This window comes from Rattus norvegicus, chromosome 5 (assembly GCF_036323735.1).
Source record: "Rattus norvegicus strain BN/NHsdMcwi chromosome 5, GRCr8, whole genome shotgun sequence".
NCBI lineage: Eukaryota > Metazoa > Chordata > Mammalia > Rodentia > Muridae > Rattus > Rattus norvegicus.
The window spans coordinates 143,750,596-143,772,767 of NC_086023.1; the positions used below are offsets into that span (position 1 = coordinate 143,750,596).

At 40.9% G+C, this 22,172-nt stretch overlaps 1 protein-coding gene across 12 annotated transcripts in view; it reads right to left on the bottom strand.

Moving 5' to 3' along the window:
- The window catches only part of Thrap3 (thyroid hormone receptor associated protein 3), a 42,285-nt gene extending 20,775 nt beyond the window's left edge, over nucleotides 1-21,510 (bottom strand). The window contains exons 1-5 of one of the 12 annotated variants that reach the window (XM_039110014.2): nucleotides 21,335-21,448; nucleotides 19,816-19,877; nucleotides 18,547-18,580; nucleotides 11,650-11,736; nucleotides 1,141-1,294 (exon numbers count right to left, since the gene is read on the bottom strand). In XM_039110014.2, the coding sequence (XP_038965942.1) occupies nucleotides 1,141-1,277 (137 nt within the window). In that variant the 5' untranslated portion in view covers nucleotides 1,278-1,294; nucleotides 11,650-11,736; nucleotides 18,547-18,580; nucleotides 19,816-19,877; nucleotides 21,335-21,448. Of the gene's footprint in view, nucleotides 1-1,140; nucleotides 1,295-11,649; nucleotides 11,737-18,546; nucleotides 18,581-19,815; nucleotides 19,878-20,585; nucleotides 21,272-21,334 lie in introns of those variants that run through there. The other 11 variants (XM_063287754.1, XM_008764021.4, XM_063287753.1 and 8 more) reach the window with 11 other exon arrangements.
- Nucleotides 21,511-22,172: the final 662 nt, after the last annotated feature.

Sequence of the window (22,172 nt, forward strand, 5' to 3'; positions counted from 1 at the left end):
ACTTACTTTTTTGTTAGGAAAAGGAAGATTTTTTTTTTTTGGACCAATTACATGTTTAATGTTTAAGTACTGTAGAACTACAGAAGTCATCAAGAATAATGACTTTATGTAGAAAAGGTTTAGTTTCATAATAAATTGCCAAGAAAAAGATTCTAGGTACTACTTACTAGAATTTCTAAGATGGTAAAAATGATACAGTAATACCTTGCTAATTCAATTTGGGGGGAGGAGGGAGGAACTGCACAAAGATCACCTTGAATATTTAGTGGTTCTCAAAAATTCACAAGAGGGGTTGGGGATTTAGCTCAGCGGTAGAGCGCTTGCCAAGTGAGCGCAAGGCCCTGGGTTCGGTCCCCAGCTCCGAAAAAAAGAAAAAAAAAAATTCACAAGAAAAAACTATAAGCATTAAAATCAATCCTTAGAAGAAAATTTAAACCTTTTAACCCCAGGATTCAAGAGGCTGAAACCTAAGGCTCTCACATTCAGTTCCAGCCTGGATTACACCATCTGTCATGAAAAGAACAAACCACCATGCTTTCAATGAATGAGAAGCCTGCCTTAACAAACCATTCAAACAAGATGCTGGGCATCTCCTGGAAACATAACCGAAATGGAGATGCTTATTGAAGGTTTGAAAACTAAAGTATTCATTTAAAAGTATTTGTGAAAACTAAAAAAAAAAGTCATTTTTATATTTAGCAAAAGAAAACTGTTGGTGTTTATAACTGATTCTCAGTTTTAAGATCTGTTTTGCTAAATTAAATCAATTTGTTAGTGATCAGCACATTAGATATATACCCATGATACCTGGTAAATCTCTAAAGTTAACTGAGTTTAGTGGATTATGGTTTCTCTCCAAGGCAATGCTATTAGTAATATTAATCCTTAGTTGTCCTTTCATTGCTGATAAATAAGTTTGAAATAAGCCTTCAAAATCACTTTAACAAAAGATAATCAGCTGCATGACTTTAACCAAGGAGTTTAGACACAAATGCTCTCTTCTAAAGTGAGTGGAAGTATAGGACTGTCAAACAGAAACGAAGCAAACAGCCTCGAATCCTACCTGCCCCATGACAGGAGTCATTCAAAACCCAAATCAATACAATCACCATTTCAGCACACAAGACCACACCCCCTTACCTCAGCCTGCGCTTCCTTGAACGAGAGACAGATCGGCTTCGGGATCGAGACTTTGAAAACGAACGAGACCGAGATCTGGATGCTGATCTTGACCGAGAAGAGCGAGACCCAGACTTGGATTTGTTTGTTTTTGACATCTTGGAAGAGTTTAAACCTAATGTTAAGAGAATTCAGTCAAACAAATTCACCAGTTCTGCAAATCTCAACTTCTCTAAGCATTTGGGGTCATAGGGGAAGACACACAACACAATTATTTAAAGCCAACTCCTTAACAAGGAATTTATGGCTATGTTCATAATCCAAGGACCTGGGAGGAGAGGCAGGAAAGGATGGTTTATGTAGTTACAGGCCAATCAGAGCTCCATACTGAGACTCCAACTCAAAACCCAAAACCTTTCATGTGTAGATGTTGGGGGCTAGAGAGATGCATGAGTGCTGGTTAAGAATACAGAGGACCGGGGCTGGGGATTTAGCTCAGTGGTTAGAGCGCTTACCTAGGAAGCGCAAGGCCCTGGGTTCGGTCCCCAGCTCCGAAAAAAAGAACCAAAAAAAAAAAAAAAAAAAAAAGAATACAGAGGACCGGGGTTGGGGATTTAGCTCAGTGGTAGAGTGCTTGCCTAGCAAGCGCAAGGCCCTGGGTTGGGTCCCCAGCTCCGGGGGGAAAAAAAAAAAAAAGAATACAGAGGACCTTAGTTCAGTTCCTACCACATTGTGGCTCACAGCCACATGAGAACCAATCTTTGTATAAATGATAGAGGATGTGAAATTCCCTAAATTACAGTAGACTGTTTTAAGTTGCTCGATGAAGATGCTGAGAATCTATCTCAGGTCCCCTACACAAACTAGTACAATTTCACTGACTAGGCCATTCTCTAGCCCTAGACTAGATTTCTAGCAATTGGAACTCCAGGCCTCACACTTTCATGACAAATACTTTTTTTTTTTTTTTTTTGGTTCTTTTTTTTCGGAGCTGGGGACCGAACCCAGGGCCTTGCGCTTCCTAGGTAAGCGTTCTACCACTGAGCTAAATCCCCAGCCCCGACAAATACTTTACTGATTCAGCCATCTTCCCAACCTTACTGATTTCCTAGTATCCATATTCTTTCTGTCTGTCTCTGTCTCTCAGTTCTCCAAGACAGAATTTGTGCAGCCTTGGCTGCCCTAAACTTGGCTCTGTAGACCAGAGTGACTTGTTGGAATTAAAGGCATGCGCCAGCTAGTCTCCATGTTCTTCAGAAGAGTCACACTCACGGCCAAGTATAGTAGTATGTACATAATTTAATCATCACACTCAGGAAGCAGTCAGATCTCTGTGAATTTGAGGCCAGCCTGGTCTACATACAAACTCTAGATCAGCTATGGCTACAAAATAAGACCCTATGTCCCCCTCAGGCTGCAAAAAAAGACACGGTGTCAAAAAAATAAAAAAATAACTTGCATATCACATCTGGCTTTTATGTGGATTCTGGGGAGCCAATCTTAGGTTGATAGGCCTGCACAGCAAATACTTTCCACAATCAGCATCCTCCTGGCCTCCAATATGTTTATGATTTATTGAATGTGTTGGAGTGTGTTTTGCATACATGCCTGTATGTGTACAAGGTGCATTCCTGGGTATCAAGTGCCTTTGAAACTCATGATCTGGAGTTATAGATGGTTGTGTGCGACCATGTGGCTTCAGGAAACCAACTTGGTGGTGTATGCTTGTCATCCCAACACTGAGAAGATGGGTAAGAGGTTCAGAAATCAGGTAAAGGTAACAAAATCCTGCCTGCACCAGGGCAAGCCTATAAAACAGAAACCCTACCTCAAAAAAAAATGAAGGAACAGAATGGAAATAAAAAAGGGAAAGAACCCACCAGCCAAAGAGTTATTTTTTGTTATTTGCCTATTTTTGTTATTTGCCTCAGGGTAGTTGAGTAGGAAAGCAGAGCTCAGGTGAAATTTTAAACATGTTTACTATTTTCTTTGTCTCTCCTGAGACTGTACTCTTACTCTCCAGAGTAAAGGGAAGAGGGGAAAAGGGGAAACAAGAGCAGGAACAGCTGCGGCACCTCTAGGGAACACTTCAAAGAAACACACCTAATCAAGAGTCAAGTTACAGACCTTTCTGACACTTCTGCAATTAAGTGGATGCTATTTTGTACTCTAAATCATGTAAAAATGTTCAATTCTAGGAATTTACAATTTATAATATTCACATGTGCATTAAAGAATTTCCTCAAGGCATCATTCTGGCAATTTTACTGCTGCACTTTTAAAAATATACATATATTATAAAAACAAAATCACAAGCTGGGTATTGGTGGCGCGTGACTTCAGTCCCAGTACTGGGGAAGCAGAAGCAGGTAGTCTCTGTATTCTGAGTGAAAAATGTGAGCTTAAACCCAAGTACCAGTCAGCCACTAATAACTGATGTTACTCCAGCCTCTTGTTTAGCTACTGGGAAAACAAAAACAGACAAAAAAAAAAAACAAACAAAAAAAAAAAAAAACAAAAAAACAAAAACAAAAAACAAAAAAACCCTCTTTCCTTCTTTTCTTCTCCCTAAAAAATATCAACGCTCATTTGGATAGGTGAAACAATCTTTCTCACTGCTACAAAAGGGTAACTAAAGGTTGAAATCCCTAACTGGTACCAAGCAAGAATCTTGGCTCCCCAAATGAGAGCAATTTTCAGAAACAAATGTTCCACCAAGGGTTCCTGTAACCCTGGCTGTCCTGGAACTCATACTGTAGACCATGATGGCCTAAAACTCACAGGTGTGCAGCACCAACCACTGACTGGCTTTTCCTGCCTTTTAAAAATCTAGCCAATCTACCTAAAAATAAAGACACTAACCATCTAGGCCACTCATCTCCTGAATGCCCTGAAATGCATGTGGGGAAATATACCTACAACAAGGGCAGGAGACACCAAGCTCCTGAGAGAAGTGGTAAGTCACAGCTCTAAGATCCCACTGGTGAAGGACACCCTGCTGGCTTAGTTTCTGGTTCTTTCACATCTTAAACAACTTTTTCCACTGTTCACTTTTTAAAGGAAGGGACTATATCACTTCTCAGTAACTAAAAAGGTAGAAAAAAATTCTCATGTATTTTTCATGGAGCATACAACAAAGGCAGAGGAGAACTAATTATTTCAAGGCTGATTTTCTCATTAGAATCTAGGATTTGTATACCTTAATGAAAATATTAAACACCTTAACTGATGGTGAACCTTGCCAATTGGATGGATTTTAGAACTATCATGGAAACAACTCTCTGGGTATGTACGTCTAGGAGAGATTTTTCTAATTAGGCTAGCTGAGGTGGCAAGACCCATCCTAAATATGGTGGCACAATCCCACTGCCTTCAGTGAGATAGAATAAAAAGATAAGCACAAGCACTCATTTCTCTGCTTCTGACCTACCTACTATGCACTAGACCCAGAGCATCCTACTCCTGCTACCACATCTTCCCTGTTTAAGATGGTCTGTATCCCTGAGAACCATGAGCCAAAATAAACCCATCTGCTTCCTCCAGTTGGTGTTCTTTTATGTTATTAACAGTTATTCAAAAACTAAACTAAGAGCTGGAAATATATTGTTCAATGAGAAGAGTTCTTGTCTAGTATACTTAAGTCCAATGCCCAATATTACCAAACATAATAGTATCGCAAAGTATGGTATATTGTTAGAGGCCCAGCTTTATTATTCTCAACATTCCCAATATCAAGGCAAGAAGGCTAGGCAAGTTTGAGATCAGCCTGAATACAGAGATTATCTTAATCAATCAAACAAAAAACAATAAAACAAGCCAGATGGTAGTGGCACATCTCTTTAGTCCTAGCACTTGGGAAGCAGAGGCAGGCAGATCCTGAGATCAATGCCAACTGGTCTACATATCCAGTTCCAGACCATCCAAGAATATAAACACACAGGCACATACAGTTTAAAATAAAATACATCTAAGCATTCTTCTCATCAATTTACCCAGACTCACTGAACACTTTCTGTCCTATGTATGGCTTATGTTTAAAATAAAACTGGCAAAGTTCTCTGCCCCACTGTCATTTAGGGCAGAAAACTGGTTTTGGCAATTAAGACTTGTTTTGGCAAATAGTGGTAAAAACACCAGAGATCTTTTCCAAATTGCTTCATTTCTTTTGGAGTTTTGTTTTGTTTTTTTGAGACAGGGTTTTTCCTTGTAGCCCTAGCTGTCCTAGAACTCACTCTGTAGACCGCTTCTGCCTCTTTTTGCTGTTAAAAAGAAAACACAGGGGCTGGGGATTTAGCTCAGTGGTAGAGCGCTTACCGAGGAAGCGCAAGGCCCTGGGTTCGGTCCCCAGCTCCGGAAAAAAAAAAAAAAAAAAAACACTAATTGGTTCATTGTGACACAGAATACTAATTGTGGGTCCACTTACTTTCCCAATTACCAACAAAGAAGTTCTTGGTTTCCAGCACCCCAGAATGTTATCTTTAGGGTATAATATTACTGAGGAGTACAGTGATATCTCTAAAAACAGAATTTTGGAGACAGATATATGCAAAAAAAAATGTAAGACATAGGGACATGGGGGGGGGGGGGCGCGACAGGACTGACCATCCAAAAAACAAGAGCAAACAATTCACTTGCAGCTCTCAGAATGAACCAACAACCTGTCAATACCATGACTTTGAACTTCTGGCCTATAGAACTACCAGACACCAACAACATCTATTTAAACCATATTTTGTTACAGAAGCCATAGCAAATTCAATAACTCTGTACTACCTATACAATTTTCTGGGATTTTTGTTTTTGTTCTTAAATGATTTATTCTTTTACTTTTTTATATCCATGCATGCCTGTATGAAGGTGTCAGATCCTCTGGAACTAGAATTACAAACAGTTGTAAGCTCCCAGGTGGGTTGTTGAAATTGAACCCTGGTACTCTGGAAGAACAGCCATGGTCTTGACTAAATAGAAGCTTTGGCAAGAAAGGGAGGAGGTCAGGGGTTAAATCTTCCCTCTGTGAACTGGATCCTAATATCATCACTGTGCAGGAAAATCAAGGTAATTAAAGTATCTATAAACCCAGTTGTGGTAGTATATACCTGTAAATTCTAATACTGGAAGGTGAAGGCAGGAAGATTTAGAGTTTAAAAGTCATGGTATGAGACCTTGTCTCAAAAAAAGAAAAGAAAGGAAAAAATAGAAACAAAAACTGTAGCTGGTCTTTGCTACTTTGTGGGCTGTCCTTTTTCTCACCCTGTATCCTCTTGGTTTCACCTCCTATCACCAGATAGGAAAGAAAGGATCGGAGAGAGATCCTTGAATCTAATTTTTCTTATTTTGTTTCTTCTTTGAATACAACTAACCACAACCTACCACTACCACCACCACAAACCAGCCACCTGCGTTTATATACCCTCTGAAAAGTCCCCAGAATTCCAAATGTCACACAATCCCAGAAACTATATCTACAGTTGGCTTAAAACCATGCCTCTGCTAGAGCACAAGGGAGATCATAGTTAGATCATAGTCAGCTGGTGCAAAGCAGTCCCATAGCCCCCCACACCTGGGATTAAAACAAAAATACATTCTTAAAATGCTTCTGTGTTGGTTTTTCTTTTTGTTTTGTTTTTTTTTTCGGAGCTGGGGACCGAACCCAGGGCCTTGCACTTCCTAGGCCAGCGCTCTAACCACTGAGCTAAATCCCCAAGCCCGCTTCTGTGTTTTTCAAGGAAACCAAAATTGTCACTATACAAAACAAAGTAACAGGAGCTGGGGCACTGCTTAGTCGATAAAGCATTTGTCTTTCAAGCATGAGGACCTAACTTTTAGCCCCAGAAACCCAAGTTTAAAAACAAAGAAACTGAGAATGACTGTTTCTTGCTCCATCCAAAAGAAATAGCAAATAACATATAAGTTAGGTCAATTTAAATAATAAAATAATACCTGCATAATTTTAAGGGTTTTTTTTAGTGTATTTGTTTTGCTTTTGTATATATTTATGCTTGGGGCCCTTGGATGCCAGAAGGCATAAGATTCCCTAAAACTGGCATAATACTTTGTTATGAGTTGCTATGTGGGTATTAGGAACTGGACCAGATCTTATTACCCAATTTTTTTTTAATTTTTCTGTATGTGTGGGTATTTTGCCTATATATACGTCTGTGTACCGTATGCATACCTACTGTCTGTGGAGGCCAAGGCCAGAACAGGGCATTGAGTTCCCTGGAACTAAAGTTACAGATGGCAGTGAGCCACCAGTAGGTGCTAGGGATCAAACCCAGGTAACTGCAAAAGCAACAGAAGCTCCAAACTACAGTCATCTCTGCAGTCCCAGAACAGTGACTTCTAAACCGAGGAACCATTGCGCTAGTTCCTGGCACCCAGTACATCTTAAACTAGGTTTTGTTCTAGGGTGGCTAGAGGGCATATTTAGAAACTTCCTTGAGGGGTTGGGGATTTAGCTCAGGTAGAGCGCCTGCCTAGCAAGCGCAAGGTCCTGGGTTCGGTCCCCAGCTCCGGGGGTGGGGGGTGGGGGGGGGAGACACTTCCTTGAATTTCAGAGATCTTACTTTTATTGTGATTTACTTGTTTAAGTAATAAGTGATCAGATATCTTCTTATACAAAGTAAACTGCTGTGTTCTTTATTGGCTAAACTGGCTAGTATTAAACAGAAGAAATATACTAAAAGAAAAGACCTGTATTACTAAGACAGATCAAAAATATTGATGGCAGCAGTGGCCCACACTGTGAATCCCAGCACTTGGGAAACAGATAGATCTCTGAACTCAAGGTTAAGAAACCTCCAGGACAGCAAGGGCTATAAAGAGAAACCATCTCAAAAAAAAAAAAAAAAAAAAAAGAAAGAAAGAAAGAAAAAAAGAAGAGGTCTGATGTGGATGGGTAGAAATCAACAGCAAGCTAAGAGGTCATTCATTTAAAACTTTCCTTACAATAATATCCCCAGTGTAAGCAGCTTGTGTATCTTCTCTAGATCTTCTCTAGAGAATTTACTCAATATAAAGGGTCTACTATATGATATGATCATCTATGCAATTAAATTTTTCATCAGTAGGGAAAGAGAATGAACTACAGAGGTGGTAGTTTAGACAATCTTTGACTCGCCCCAGAGGCTCCTCTCTATGTCCCTCATCGAGAGTGATGGCAATTTCAGTATGCATTTTAAATGAGTATGCATTACCATGGGAATATTTCCTCACTCAAAAAAACTTAGCTTTTCTGACTTAACTAATGGCCTATGGTGTCCTTCCAATTTTCATTATTAAACTAACTTGGCAGCCAATTGTTATATTAGCCATTTAAAAAAACTACACCGTGTATGTATACACATGCACCTATTGCACGGTTGCCTACATAGGTCAGAGCAAGGTATCTCAGATCCCCTACAAGTGGAGTTACATGTACTTATGATTTGTCCAATATGGATGTTGGGAACCAAATCTGATTTGTGCAAGTGCTCTTAACCACTGAGCCATTTCTCCAGCTTTTCTTAAATAAAACTACTAGATTCAGACGCAGTGGTGCAAACCCAGAAATCCAGCTATTGGGAAGGCTGAAGTGAAATATTCTAAAGGCCGGTTAGGTCCTGGTCTCTACAGTATATAATCATGCCCCTGAACATTGATATACATAGCCATTCATTTCTGTGGATTTTTATACAAAGCCTATTCACAACTGTATTAGGAGTGATAATATGGCAACTTGAATGAGAATGAGCACCATAGGCACAACTTTGAACATTTGGTGTCCCGAGCTGGTTAAACTATTTGGGAAAGATCAGGAATGTATGGTCTTGTTGAAGGAAGTGTGTCCGTTGGAGTGGAGTTTAAGGTTTTAAAAGCCTGAGTCATACCCAGTGTTTGTGTGACTCTGCTTTTTGTTTGTGGATCTGGGTATCAGCTCTCAGCTCCTATTCCAGTGCCATGCCTGATAGCTTGCTTGCTTGCTACAATGTTCCCCACCATGATAGTCATGGAACGTACTCTAATCCTTTGGAACCTGTGAACCCCAAATTAAACTCTTTCAAGTTGCATTTGAAAATTTTATATTTTTCCCTCCAGATAGGGTTTTTCTGTGTAGCGCTAGCTGTGGCAGTGCTGGAACTCTGTAGACCTGTTGGCCCTGAACTCAGAGATCTTGCTGCTTCTGCCTCCCAAGTGCTGAGATTAAAGGTGTGCCCAGCAGCTTCACATTTTATACATCCATGTTTTGTTTTTAGGGTTTTCAGGGTACTGGGATTAGAGGTATACACCATCATACCTGACTACACTTTTTTAAACATCAAGTCCTCTTCCTACAAGTTTATCACGGAGATTTAGAACAAGAAAAACACGTAAGTGTATTTATTTTTATTTTGGTTCTCTGACACGGGTCTAATCTGTCTAGCTGAAGCTAGCCTTGAAGACCTTGATCCTGCCTACTCCCACCTCCCAAATGCTTGGATTAGCAGGCATGTATGATAATATCTGGTATGAATGTATCTTGTAACACTAATTTATCATATGTTTGTAACATCTCAACCATACTATTATCTGGTCCAGTTGTATTTTGTCCTTATCCAATCTCTGTACCTCTGTACTCGTCACCAATCCCTTCCTTCCCAAGCAGGTCTTGTTTTTGTTGTAACACTGGGGATGAAGGATTTGTACATGCTATATACATGCTCCAACACTAAGATATAGGCTTGATTCCAGCAGTTTGAATTTGTAAAAGTATTTTTATTACTTTGTGGGATTTTTTTTTTGGTCTGCATGTATGTATATGCGCCACATGCATCTCAAATTGGAGTCACCATATGGATACTGGAAACCAAACTCTAGTAAGTGCTCTTCACCACTGAGTCATCTCTCCAGCCCCAGAGCAATAGTATAATCTCTTGGAGTTGTACTTGCTACCCAACTTTCTTGTGCTTTCTCTGTTCAAGAAACTAACACCAAAAGGTGGTCTTAAATCAAAACAAACAGGGGTTGGGGATTTAGCTCAGTGGTAGAGCGCTTGCCTAGCAAGCGCAAGGCCCTGGGTTTGGTCCTCAGCTCCGGAAAAAAAAAAAAAGACAAAATCAAAACAAACAAACAAAAAAGAGAAAAAAACAAACAAAAATACCCAGAATTAAAAAAAAAAAAAAAATACCGGAGTTGGGGATTTGGCTCAGTTGGTAGAGCGCTTGCCTAGCAAGCACAAGGCCCTGGGTTCGGTCCCCAGCTCCGAAAAAAAAGAAAAGAAAAGAGAAAAAAAAAAAATACCCAGAATAACCACGGACTGGCAAGACATGGCTATAAAATTCCATACTCAAAACAGATTAAAGCAAGAAGATAGGAGAGTTCAAGTCCAGCTTGGACTACAAAAGATCCATCTCAAAGAAATCAGGAGAGAAAACAAAAACAAATCTGTGCTTATAGATTTAGTTTCATAGTTCTAGTTGACAAAACAAAGTTTTCCTTTCTGCATTTTTTTGGAGGATGGGGGAGTATATATAGTCTGTAACCCAAACTGACCCCAGAATCTAATCATTCTGTCTCAGTTTTTTTTTTTTAAAGATTTTATTTATTTATTATATATAAGTACACTGTAGCTGTCTTCAGACACACCAGAAGAGGACATCAGATCTCATTACAGATGGTTGTGAGTCACCATGTGGTTGCTGGGAATTGAACTCAGGTCCTCTGGAAGAGCAGTCGGTGCTCTTAACCGCTGAGCCATCTCTCCAGCCCCTGTCTCAGCTTTCTAAGTACTAGATTTACAGGATCATATAAGCCATATCCTGACTTTGATTTTTCTTTTTCTTATTTTGGTAGAAAGAGATTGGGTCTCCAACTCAGGCTGTCCTAAAACTCACTATGTAACTCTTACTTTCATTTCCCAAGAACTCAGATTATCATTATAAACCTAACCCAAGACTTCTTAAATTACAGGGCTGGGCATGGTGGTTCATGCCTTTAATTCCAGCACCCAGAAAGCAAAGACAGACAGTATCTCTCTGAGTTTGAGGAGAGACTGGTCTACAAAGAAGTTCTAAACAAACCAGGGCTACATAGTTTAACACTGTCTCAAAACAAACAACTATATAACCTAGGGGCTAGAGAGATGACTTAGTAGTTAACAGCTCCCAGCACCAGTACTAAGCTGAGCATCCCAACAACACCTGTAATACCAGTGTGGGGAGGTGACAAAAGAACCTTTGAGGCCTAGTGAAACAACAAGAGCTCCAGGTTCAGAGACTCTGCTTCACAGGAAGAGACCGAGTAAAAAAGAGAGACACCCAATGCCTTCTCCTGGCCTCTGCATGAACACAGGCATGTGCAGACACATGTGTACACACACATACACATTACAACATAGAATTGAGATTTAGAAATCTTATGGATTTAGAATGCTAAAAATTCAATATAACAGGTGGGTGGAGGTATGGGTGTGTTTTGAGACAGGGACTCACTATAAAGCCCTGGCTGGACTGGAACATAAATGTTCCTTAAAATGAGTGTGCTTATTAAGATTCTTTTACCACAAGCATTTACCTTAGAATTAATGATTCAACTTCAACTGTCTCCAAAAAAACACCAGCAGCACTACTGGCTTCTCCAATTTACAGTCAGGGTATAACTCTGCAATGACAAGAAATGATAAAATGTTTACTACACCTTAAAGAATCTATTATTGCTTAAAACCCACAGCTGGAGAGATGATTCATTTATTAAGAGTGCTTGCTGTAGTCAGTCGTGGTTAACATATGTCTTTACTCCTAGTACCTGGAAGGAGAAGACAAATAGAGCTCCAAATTTAAGGTTAGCCCGGCCTATACAGTGAGTACCAGGACAGTCAAAGCAATAAATTGAAACTGTATTAAAACAAAACAAACAACAAAAAAACCCACAAAAAACAAACAAACAAAAACCAAAAAACAACCTATCCCAACTGTTTGCTATTCAATTGTGGGAACCTGAGTTTGAATCACCAGCATGCAAATAAGATCTGGGTGTGTGAATGTGTGCACCAGCATGCATGCATGTGGGTTTCCCCAGCGTTAAAAGACTATCTAAAAAAAAAAAAAAAAAAAAAAAAAAAGGAAAAGGATGAGGAGAAAGAAGTATTACAGCACTAATAGAGGGATATCTATCTGCTGGTAATGCTAACTCTGAGCTGATGTTAAAATGGAATTCTATTCTTAAACTGGGAGGGGTGGTACCTGCCTAGAATCAACATTTAGGAGGCTAAGATAAGAAAATTGTCAATTTAGAGTGAGCAAAATTCTGTCTCAAAAAAACTGGGGAGAGGAGTATACCTTCACAAGATGTAAGGGCACTGGATATCAAGACTGGCCTGAACTCCCAAGATCCACAAAAGACTCCTGAAAGTTGTTTTCTGACCTCAACAATCTCTAGTCCCCCTTTCATACATACAAGCACATATAATAAACATTTTCTGTTTCAAAAAAGTGAGGGGGACTAGAGAGATGGCAGTTAGATCTCTGTGAGTTCCAGGACAACTATGGCTATACAAAGTACCTTGTTTCAGAAAAAAATAAACAAAAAGATGGGGAGAAAGATGACTGAGAATCTAGTTTAGTAGCCAAGGACATAAGCAGCAGCATATTCAATCCCCAACAGTTTAAGCCAGGTAGATATGCTTACATGCATGCCGATAAATCCATCACTATGGAAACAGAGACAGCAGAGATCAGACGTTCAAGGTCTGGGCTGGTGATATGGCTCAGAAGTTAAGAGCACTTGCTGCTCTTCCTGAAAACCCAAATTTGGTGCCCAGTTATGACCCACACACACTATGTAGTCTGAAACAAGAAAAGTGGTTCAAGATCATCTGCAGCTACCTAGTTTGAGCTAACCTGGACTATAACACTATCAAAACAAAACAAAACAAAACAACAACAAAAACTAAAGAAACAAAGATTGAGAAAGCTGTCTATCTTAGAAAAATCAGACAACAAAATTAAAAATGTGTTTGCCGGGCTGGAGAGATGGCTCAGTGGTTAAGAGCACTGACTGCTCTTCCAGAGGTCCTGAATTCAAATCCCAGCAAGCACATGGTAGCTCACAACCATCTGTAATGGGATCTGGTGCCCTCTTCTGGTGAGTCTGAAGACAGCTACAGTGTACTTATATATAATAATAAATAAATCTTTAAAAAAAAATGTGTTTGCCTATTGTGCAGGATGCATGTGTACGTCAATCTTTATTAACATACATACACAATTCTTACCCAGAAAAATCAAAAGCCCATGTGTGATGGCTGTTCCTGGCTATCAACTTGACTACATATATAATTAACTAAAACACAACAGCTGAGCACTCATGTGAGGGACTTTTTTCTTTTTTAAAATTATATATTTTGTATTTAAAGTTATGTTGTGTCTCCAGTCAAAGACAGCAGCAAGCCACCAACTATGTATGTAGGTATTAGGAACTGAACCTGGGTTCCCTGGAAGAGCAGTCAGTGTTCTTTTTTTTTTTTTTTTTTAAAGATTTATTCATTTATTATATATAAGTACACTGTTGCTGTTTTCAGATACACCAGAAGAGGGCATCAGATCTCTTTACAGATGGTTGTGAGCCACCATGTGGTTGCTGGGAATTGAACTCAGGACCTCTGGAAGAGTAGTTGGGTGCTCTTAACCGCTGAGCCATCTCTCCAGCCCACAGTCAGTGTTCTTAATTAACTTAATTAACTTAACTAGCCAGCCATCTCTCTAGACCAGAAGAATTTTTTAAAACAATTAAGTCATTTAAGTGGGAAGATCCTCTTCTGATCTGATCTTTGAAATAGTTACACTTTTAATCCAGATCTTTTTTCTAATCTCCCTGCTGCACCCCCAAGACAGAGTCTCACTTTGTAGCTCTGGCTATTCTGGAACCTGATCTGTAGACCAGACTGGCCTTGAACTTAGAGATTCACCTGTCTCTGCCTCCTTAGTGTTGGGGATAAGGGCCTGTACCTCCACTGCTCAGCCCTGGTTGGAAAATTATTCACTGTAATAACTAAATCTAAATGCAGCACAGGACAAATGCATTTGAGAAGTTTTAGTGTGGTCCACTAGCACTACTTAGTTCTCTATCAAACAAAGTAGTAGGGGTTGGGGATTTAGCTCAGTGGTAGAGCGCTTGCCTAGCAAGTGCAAGGCCCTGGGTTCGGTCCCCAACTCCGGAAAAGGGAAAAAAAAACAAAAACAAAAACAAACCAACAAAGTAGTAAAAGTCCTTACTGCCATTTACTATTAAAGAGACAGAATGACTAGTAAGTGAAATGAGTAAAGTATGTGGCTGTTTCGTTTTAAGCTATAGTAAAGTTTCAATGAAATATTGATTTTTTTACAATATACATGCATTATTTCTATTACTGTCAATTGTATACATATTATTTTCAAAACAGAAAAGAAATGAAAAATATTTCTTCTAGAAGTTCCAAGTAATTTGTATTCAAAGGTCTATTGAAGCTAATAAAGTTCGGTCAGTTTAATCCTAGCACAGAAGGCAGAGGCCTTCTTCTCTGAGTTCCAGAACAGTCAGGGCTACACAAAGAAACCGTATCTCTAAAACAAACAAAAAAGCTGGAAAGATGGTAAAGTGCTTGCCCTGTAAGAAGATGCCCAAACCCTTAGAGGCAGTTATGTGCAGTTGTGAACCACCAAACATGGGTGCTGAGAATGTAACCTGAGTTCTCTTAACCTGAGTCATTGCACTGGTCCCTTCTTTTAGATACAGACTTTCACTGTGTAGCCTTGACTAGCCTAGAACTCACCCTATAGCCTAAGATGGCATTAAACTCTAAAAATCCACTTACTTCTCTACCTGTGGAATGATGGGACCAAAGGCATGGACCACTCTGATCAGCAGAATCTCATCATTCTCAAAGTTTTGTTTTTCAAACACACATACACACACACACACACACACACACACACACACACACACACACACACACACACCCACCCAGAGAACAACTTGCAGAAGTCAGTTCTCTCCTTTCACCATCTGGGATTTGGGGATCAGACTCTGATCATCAGATTCACTGGTAAGCACATTTCTTTCTTTGCTAATATTGGTTAAGGCTCCAAGATACTAGTTTTACTATCTTTGGTGCTAAGGATGAAAGCCAAAGTCTCCTGAGGTAATGCTGGCTTTCTCACAATGAAATTTCCTGAATAACTTTAGGAGCACCCTCATCTCAGTGAGCCACTCTATCAATTCTCCATAACTCAACTCTCTACTAAAATAGAGGGAAGTCAGTTATTAATCATTAACCTCAAAGAAAAAGAATTACTAAAAGCAAAACAATGGCTTTCACAGATGTGTAGTAATTTTAAAAATGAAAATTCTCAAAAAATTCTCAGTGTCACTTAGAAGTTACCACCACTCCTGAATGTGTCTACTTTCTTTCATAGGAGCTTCCTACCCCTTCTCCACGTAGTCATTCACAAATGATACTGTTTTTCCTTTCCTATCACCACCCCCTTCCTTTGGGTAGTTGCCAAGTCTTATGGCTTACCTGCCCAGTCATTTCTCTCATATTAATAAAGAGCAGTGTGAGCTGGGTAGCAGGGACTCACATCTTTAACCCCAGAGCCCAGAGGGGTGGCGGATTTCTGAATTTGAAGTCAGCCTGGTCTAGTCTACAGAGCCAGGACAGTGGGCTACAGAGAAACTCTTTCTCAAAACAAAACAAACTCTAATTCAAGGGTTTTTGTTTTGTTTTATGCAGTACTAGAAATTGAGCCTAGAGCCTCTGAATGCTAAATAGGCTTTCTACATCCCAGAGACCATTATGTTTTTTGTTTGTTTTGGGTTTTTTTTTTAGGGGGCTGTCTTGCTATGCTTTGCTACCAGGACTTACTTCAGACTTGCTATGGAGGGAGGGCTACAAAAGGCCTTGAAAGAGATCATGACCCTCAGCTTCAGAAGCCATTAGAACTAAGGCTATTCCCGCACAAGGCAAGCTCTGGAGAGTCTCAAGACAACCAGTCCAAACTCTTGGACGTGGCCTTTCCCTTTGTTTGGCCTTCTGAGACAGACCAAACTTGCAGTTACATTTCAGATGCTACAAAGCAAAGCAAAGCAAAGCAAAAAACGGAGACTTTGAAAATAAGTCAGCTAGGGCACATGACTATCATTTTAAAGGCACTGCCTTCTAAAACTCCTTGTGCTTCAGTTCCAAAACAAAGTATTTCCATGTTTTAGGGGATCCTCCCTTAAAAAAAAAATCTTTCTAAAAAATGTTATCAGGCAAGATAGCACTTAGGAGGCAAGTGGATCTCTATGAGCAGGCCAGCCAGTTCTACAAAGTGAGCTCTGGGAGAGCCAGGGCTTTGTAGAAACCCTGTCTCAAAGGGCTGTTATCAAGATACATTGTGAAAAAAAATTTTTTTCAACAAAAGAAAAAATTTCAGAAAACAAAAGTTAAGGTAAATAAAGCCCAAATAAATAAAAGTCACCAAGGAAATAAGGCTGAACTCCTGATCCTGCTGGTACTTCTGCCAGGATCCAAAGCCAGCCCCACCATGCCCAGTCACAGAACATTCAGAGACCTGCATCACAAATGCAAAATGGGACAGCAAATTAAAATGCTTGTAATAAACAGACAAGTAGGACACTGCTCCAGTCAGGGATGCCCATCAGGCTGTGCTGAGAAGGTCTGTGGCAACCAGGAAAGACACGTCTCAATCACAAGAGAACTAATTTTTAAAGAGCTGCCCGAATCTGTATGTATGTATGTATATGTATGTGTGTGTGTGTGTGTGTGTGTGTGTGTGTGTGTGTGTGTATATATATATATATATGTATATATATATATATATATATCTTTCCAAATGCTAACAATTCAATTTTAACTCCATGTAAGCCAAACAAAACCAATCTAGAGACTGGATTTAGTCCAAGAGACTTAAATGTTCAACTACCACCATAAAAGAAAAACAGGTTCCACTGGCACCTAAGGCAGATGTCTATCCTATGCTTCCAATAAAGCACACTTTTTAATGCAAACCTGAAAACCACCTGTTCTCACACCAGACTTTCCACTTCTGCCACTAAAATAAGATCTATAAACAAAATCTAAAAGGAGCCAGTTGAGCTATCCTCAGACAGTTGCCAAGTTTAAGGACAGCCTGAGCAACCAGGCAGTCTTTATAAAAATTAAAAAGACAACAGGTAGAGGTGGCACATGCCTTCTTCAGCACTCAGGAGGCAAAGGAAGGTGGATCTTTGAGTTTGAGGCCAGCCAGGTCTACGCAGAAACTGCCTCAAAAAAAAAAGAAAAAAAAAAAAAAAAAAAGGGAGAGAGAAAGGGGGAAAAAAACACAACGAAAACAAAACAGCAAATTAACTTATGTGAACTAACTTTTAACTTTTAGCTTCCTCACATCTTCAGGACAAAAGGAAACTAAGCATATCTAATTTCTGTGGCACATCATTTAATTATTTCTTCAAAAAAAGAAAAGTTTCTTTAAAGACTAATAAGACAAACTTTTAGGCCTTTATATTTTTATAGGTTATAATCCTACACTACAGGGTCTAAAGCAAGTGTTCTTTGGTGTTTAATTAGCATTTACTAGGAGTTTCATCATAATTTTTTGGGGGTCAGGGAGTTCAAAACAGGGTCTCTGTATCGTTGGCTGTCCTGGAACTCTATCTGAACCTCCTTAGCCTCTCACAAACCTAAACTTTTTGATATTCATAACTATAATGGAGACACTTCTAAAACTGTGCACACTGCATAAAAATTATACAGAGATCTTGGCCTTCTTGAACTCTGAATCATACAGTAATGTCTGGACTCTAGAGAACATAAAGCTAATCCCTAGTCTATGCTGTAATTCTATCCTACACCTCCACCCATTATTCTACACCAGGCAAGTGCTGTCTCCAGCCTCTATTACCCTACAGTGCACTACACCGAGCCCTGCAATAATGATCTAACCCACAACCTAAGTCACAAATCTTTCCTCTTCATCTGTACCAGTGAGAAATCCCTTCACCAACCTCCGCACCTCTTAACTTACTTTAAAAGTCATGCCTGTCCGCCGTACTTGGCCTTCTTTAAAAAAAAAAAGAAAGAGAGCAAGAAGGAAATCTATCCATTCCTATGTGAGCACCTACTACTCCTTCCTCCTGAATACTCTCTCTGCAATACCCCACAAAGCTGGTTCCTCAATTGTCTCCCAAACAACTCAGGCCAGGCATTCGAACTCTAGTCCAAGCGCTCAGGAGGAAGAGACAGAGGCCAGCCTAGTGCACATCAGCTGCCAGGGAGGCAACTGGTGACCACACTGCCTTGGCTTCTTGCACGGTACTCACAAAGCCTAAACACATGCTGGGAAGATAGGCTGCCAGGCACTACTGAATCATTCACCCACAAAGAGTCAATTAGTTGGGGCTGGGGATTTAGCTCAGTGGTAGAGCGCTTACCTAGGAAGCACAAGGCCCTGGGTTCGGTCCCCAGCTCCGAAAAAAAAGAACCAAAAAAAAAAAAAAAAAAAAAAAAAAAGAGTCAATTAGTTCACTGACCCTAGAGATTTATGAAGCAATCCACCAAAATCTAGTATTTAACCGAAAACATTAATTTACATTTCCTTCAATTTAGATCTCATAATTCTCTAAAGAGCCATGGTAGCATTCTAAAAATCTTTCCAATCTAAACTATATAAAAGCCAGGCATGGTGGCTGGTCCTTGAGACATCACCAGGACAGCCTCGACTCAGAGATCCTGTCTTGGGAAGGGGGCTCTAAAATAAACTTTAGTTTGAGCTCCTCAGACAGCCTAGTACCTCTTTTGTGCAAATCTTAGACACACTCCATGGGTTTCTTCCAAAAACTAACTAATACAAAGCAGATCACTTTTCATAATCTAGTTTTGGTTTTTGGAGAGAATATCTCTGCACAGGCCCAGCTGCCCTAGAATTAAGTAAACCAGGCTGACCTTGAACTCAGAGATGCATCTGTCTCTGCCTCTCAAGTCCTGGGATTAAAGATTCGTCCTACCTAGCCCAGCTCTTCGAAGTTTTCCTTTCTTCTGCTCGAAGGAAAACCAATATTTAAGAGTACTCAAAGAAGGGGGTTGGGGACTTAGCTCAGTGGTAGAGTGCTTGCCTAGCAAGCACAAGGCCCTGGGTTCGGTCCCCAGCTCCGAAAAAAAAAAAAAAAAAGAAAAAGAAAAAGAAAAGAAAGAGTACTCAAAGAAAGCACTCAATCACGGAACTACACCCCAGGAATGTGATCCCTGATTCCACTAACTAATCCAAATTCCAAAATGCCCATACTTGATAGCAAAGAAATATACTGGAGCATTAACAATTACCAGCACCCCATTCAAACAGAACTGTACTTAGTATGCAGACTAAAATACCAATCTTACTAAGTGCGATTATTGATCTCATCAGTCACCAACACTCAGGAGACAGAGAGGCCCTACATCAGTCAATCTCTAAAACTAGAGATCCTACATGGGTACTAAAAGAATTGAAAAACAAAGAAATGATATTTTTAGTAAGTCTCTCCCAACCCCCAAGACAGGTTCTCACTATGTAGTTCCAGCTGGCCTGGAACTCAGAAACCTGTCTACCGGTGCCTTGGTATGATTAAAGACAAGAACCACCACACCCAGCCATTCAGCCATATAGTAACCTTCAACCAGTTCTTTTTACAAAATTTAATCACACCGCAGAGTGGTGGGCTCACCTTTGGGAGGCAGGAGGCTGGGATCTTCTCCAGCCAGCCAGAGATAAACAGTGGGCCCCTGTCTTTAAAAAAACAAAACACACACAAAACAAAATCAAACAAATAAAAAAACCAATAGGGGGCAAAAGCCCATAAAAAATCAGCACTGAGGTAGAGGCAGGAGGCTCAAGAGTTCAAGGCCAGGATCAGCTACATACAGAGTTTAGAGGCCAGCCTGGACTTGTTTCAGGGGAAAAACAAAAAGAAAAAAATGCAATCATGCTGAAATACTTTAACTACTTTTTAGCTCACTAAGTACTAACATTAATTCAGGATACATGTTTGCAAAGAAAGAACCAAAAAAATACAAAGAACTGTTTTTCTTTTCACAAGTTTCAAGGTAACAGCTGTCTAACATTTATACAGAATAATATATATTTAAGCTGTCTAAATAATAGGATTGACTACTGGACAGTATTTCCACAAACAAAACTAGGAAAAATCTGAAAAATGACAGTATAATACAAGCCTTTTGACTCAGGACCCACAATCAAAACTCCCATACACGCTAACAAGGGGCTAATCTTCAGTTAATTTCATTGAATATTTACAATAACCCACTAAAGGTAGCCAGAGCTGTGCACTGCCATTTGGGGGGGGGGGGGAAGGTACGTGGAAGTAAAAACTGAAATTTAAAATCAAAAGCTGGTAAAGCCGACTTTATTAGCTCTGTCCTATTGCGTCCTTGCCATATCCAATTAGCAACCTCCCCGTTAACACAGTACTCTCACCGATGGCTTCCAACTTCTGGGCCACCAATGTTGCCGCCACGCTCCACCCGTCAAGATTCAGAAGAGCGAATAGAGAAAAGTTGTTTAAGTGTGGGACACAACTGTTTCTCATAAGCAGGGCACACGCCAATCACCAAAGGAATGCAAGTCAGCCTCACTTGCAACCAAAGGAAGAAACTGGGAACTATTTTTCCGATAGGAAATAAACTTGGACTATGTCTCTTTCGGCCACAAGGTAGGAGAAAAACAAAACAAAACAAAACAAAACAAAAAAGCAAACAAGAAAAAAAAAGAAACGGAAGGAAATATTAACATTTAGTGTGTTATCATCCACATGCGCTCTAAAAGACAGAACCAGGCCAATTGAGACTAGGTGGGGGAAGGGCGTTCAAGAGTTCCCGAAAAAAAAATTTTTTTCAAATAATGGGGTTCGCCCAGCCAGGGGAGGGGGGGGGAATGTAGAGTTGGTGGGAGCCGTCGGTTCCGCACAGTGCACAGAAGTGTGCAAGAGAGAAGGCGGCCGGAGCCTGGAGAACTAGGCCGGAGCGGAGGGAAGCGCTGAAGGGCGGGGAGGGGGAGGAGCCGATCGAGGAGGCCCGCTCAGAGCAGGCCCGGGCTGAGCGTGGGGGAGCCGCCGCACGCTAGGCCTTCCCCTCGCCGGGAAACAGCCGGCGCCGAGAAAAGAGAAAAACTCCAAAACACAGAGATTAGTTGAAGTGTCCTAACTCCCATCAGCTGCGTTCACTCACCTTGACCGGCCGAAGCGACTACAGCTGCAGTCTCGCAACGGCACAACCGGCCCGGACCTCGCCCCCGCCCGATAGCGCGCCCCGCGTCCCCGCTCCCCGACGACGCCTGCTACCGCCTCGGTCTGCTACCTCCTGGGAAATGTAGTCCTATGCTCCTCTCTCCTGGCTCACCGGACGTCCTCTCGAACTCTATTTCCCACAAAGCAAAGCGAGCGTTGGGCCCACCGCTTTGCGTCACGCGCCCGAAGATCGGCGATCACGTGGGCAGCTGCGTTGTGTCTCCATCCCCCTCCCCCCACTCCAGCTTGGGTGGCCTGAGGAAGAGGGAGGGAGGTGGACGGAAGAGGCCGGGGCATTGCTGACGCCACTGCCCCCACCATTTTGGAGAGGCCTCTCGCGGGGACTGAGGGAGGGCCTGAGCCCCACCCACTGGACTGCTTGCTTCCGTCCCCGGAAATTCTCTGGTTTTGTGGCTACCAACCAGCCCTCTTGGCTTTCATTCTGTACCCTACCCTTTCCCCGCTTTCTTGACCTTGAGCAGATCATTTGTGTATAGAGTGAGGTTCATAATTTGTACCTCACAGAGTTGTTGAGAGGCCCGGATAAAGGAAAGCACGTAATGATCACCCGGAATCCAGAAAATGCAACGCAAAATGGAGAAGAGTTCTTGTTTTTATAGTGTGACCTCAGGGGACCCAGAAGCCTGGTGGATCTCGCTCTCTCCTACAGCCGCTTCCCATCCCATTTAATGACAATAAAAGCCCAAAGAAGTTTATAGTTTTGGTTTTTTGGGGGGCGTGGGGAACAGAGGTTCTAACAGGGTTTCTCTCTGTATCCC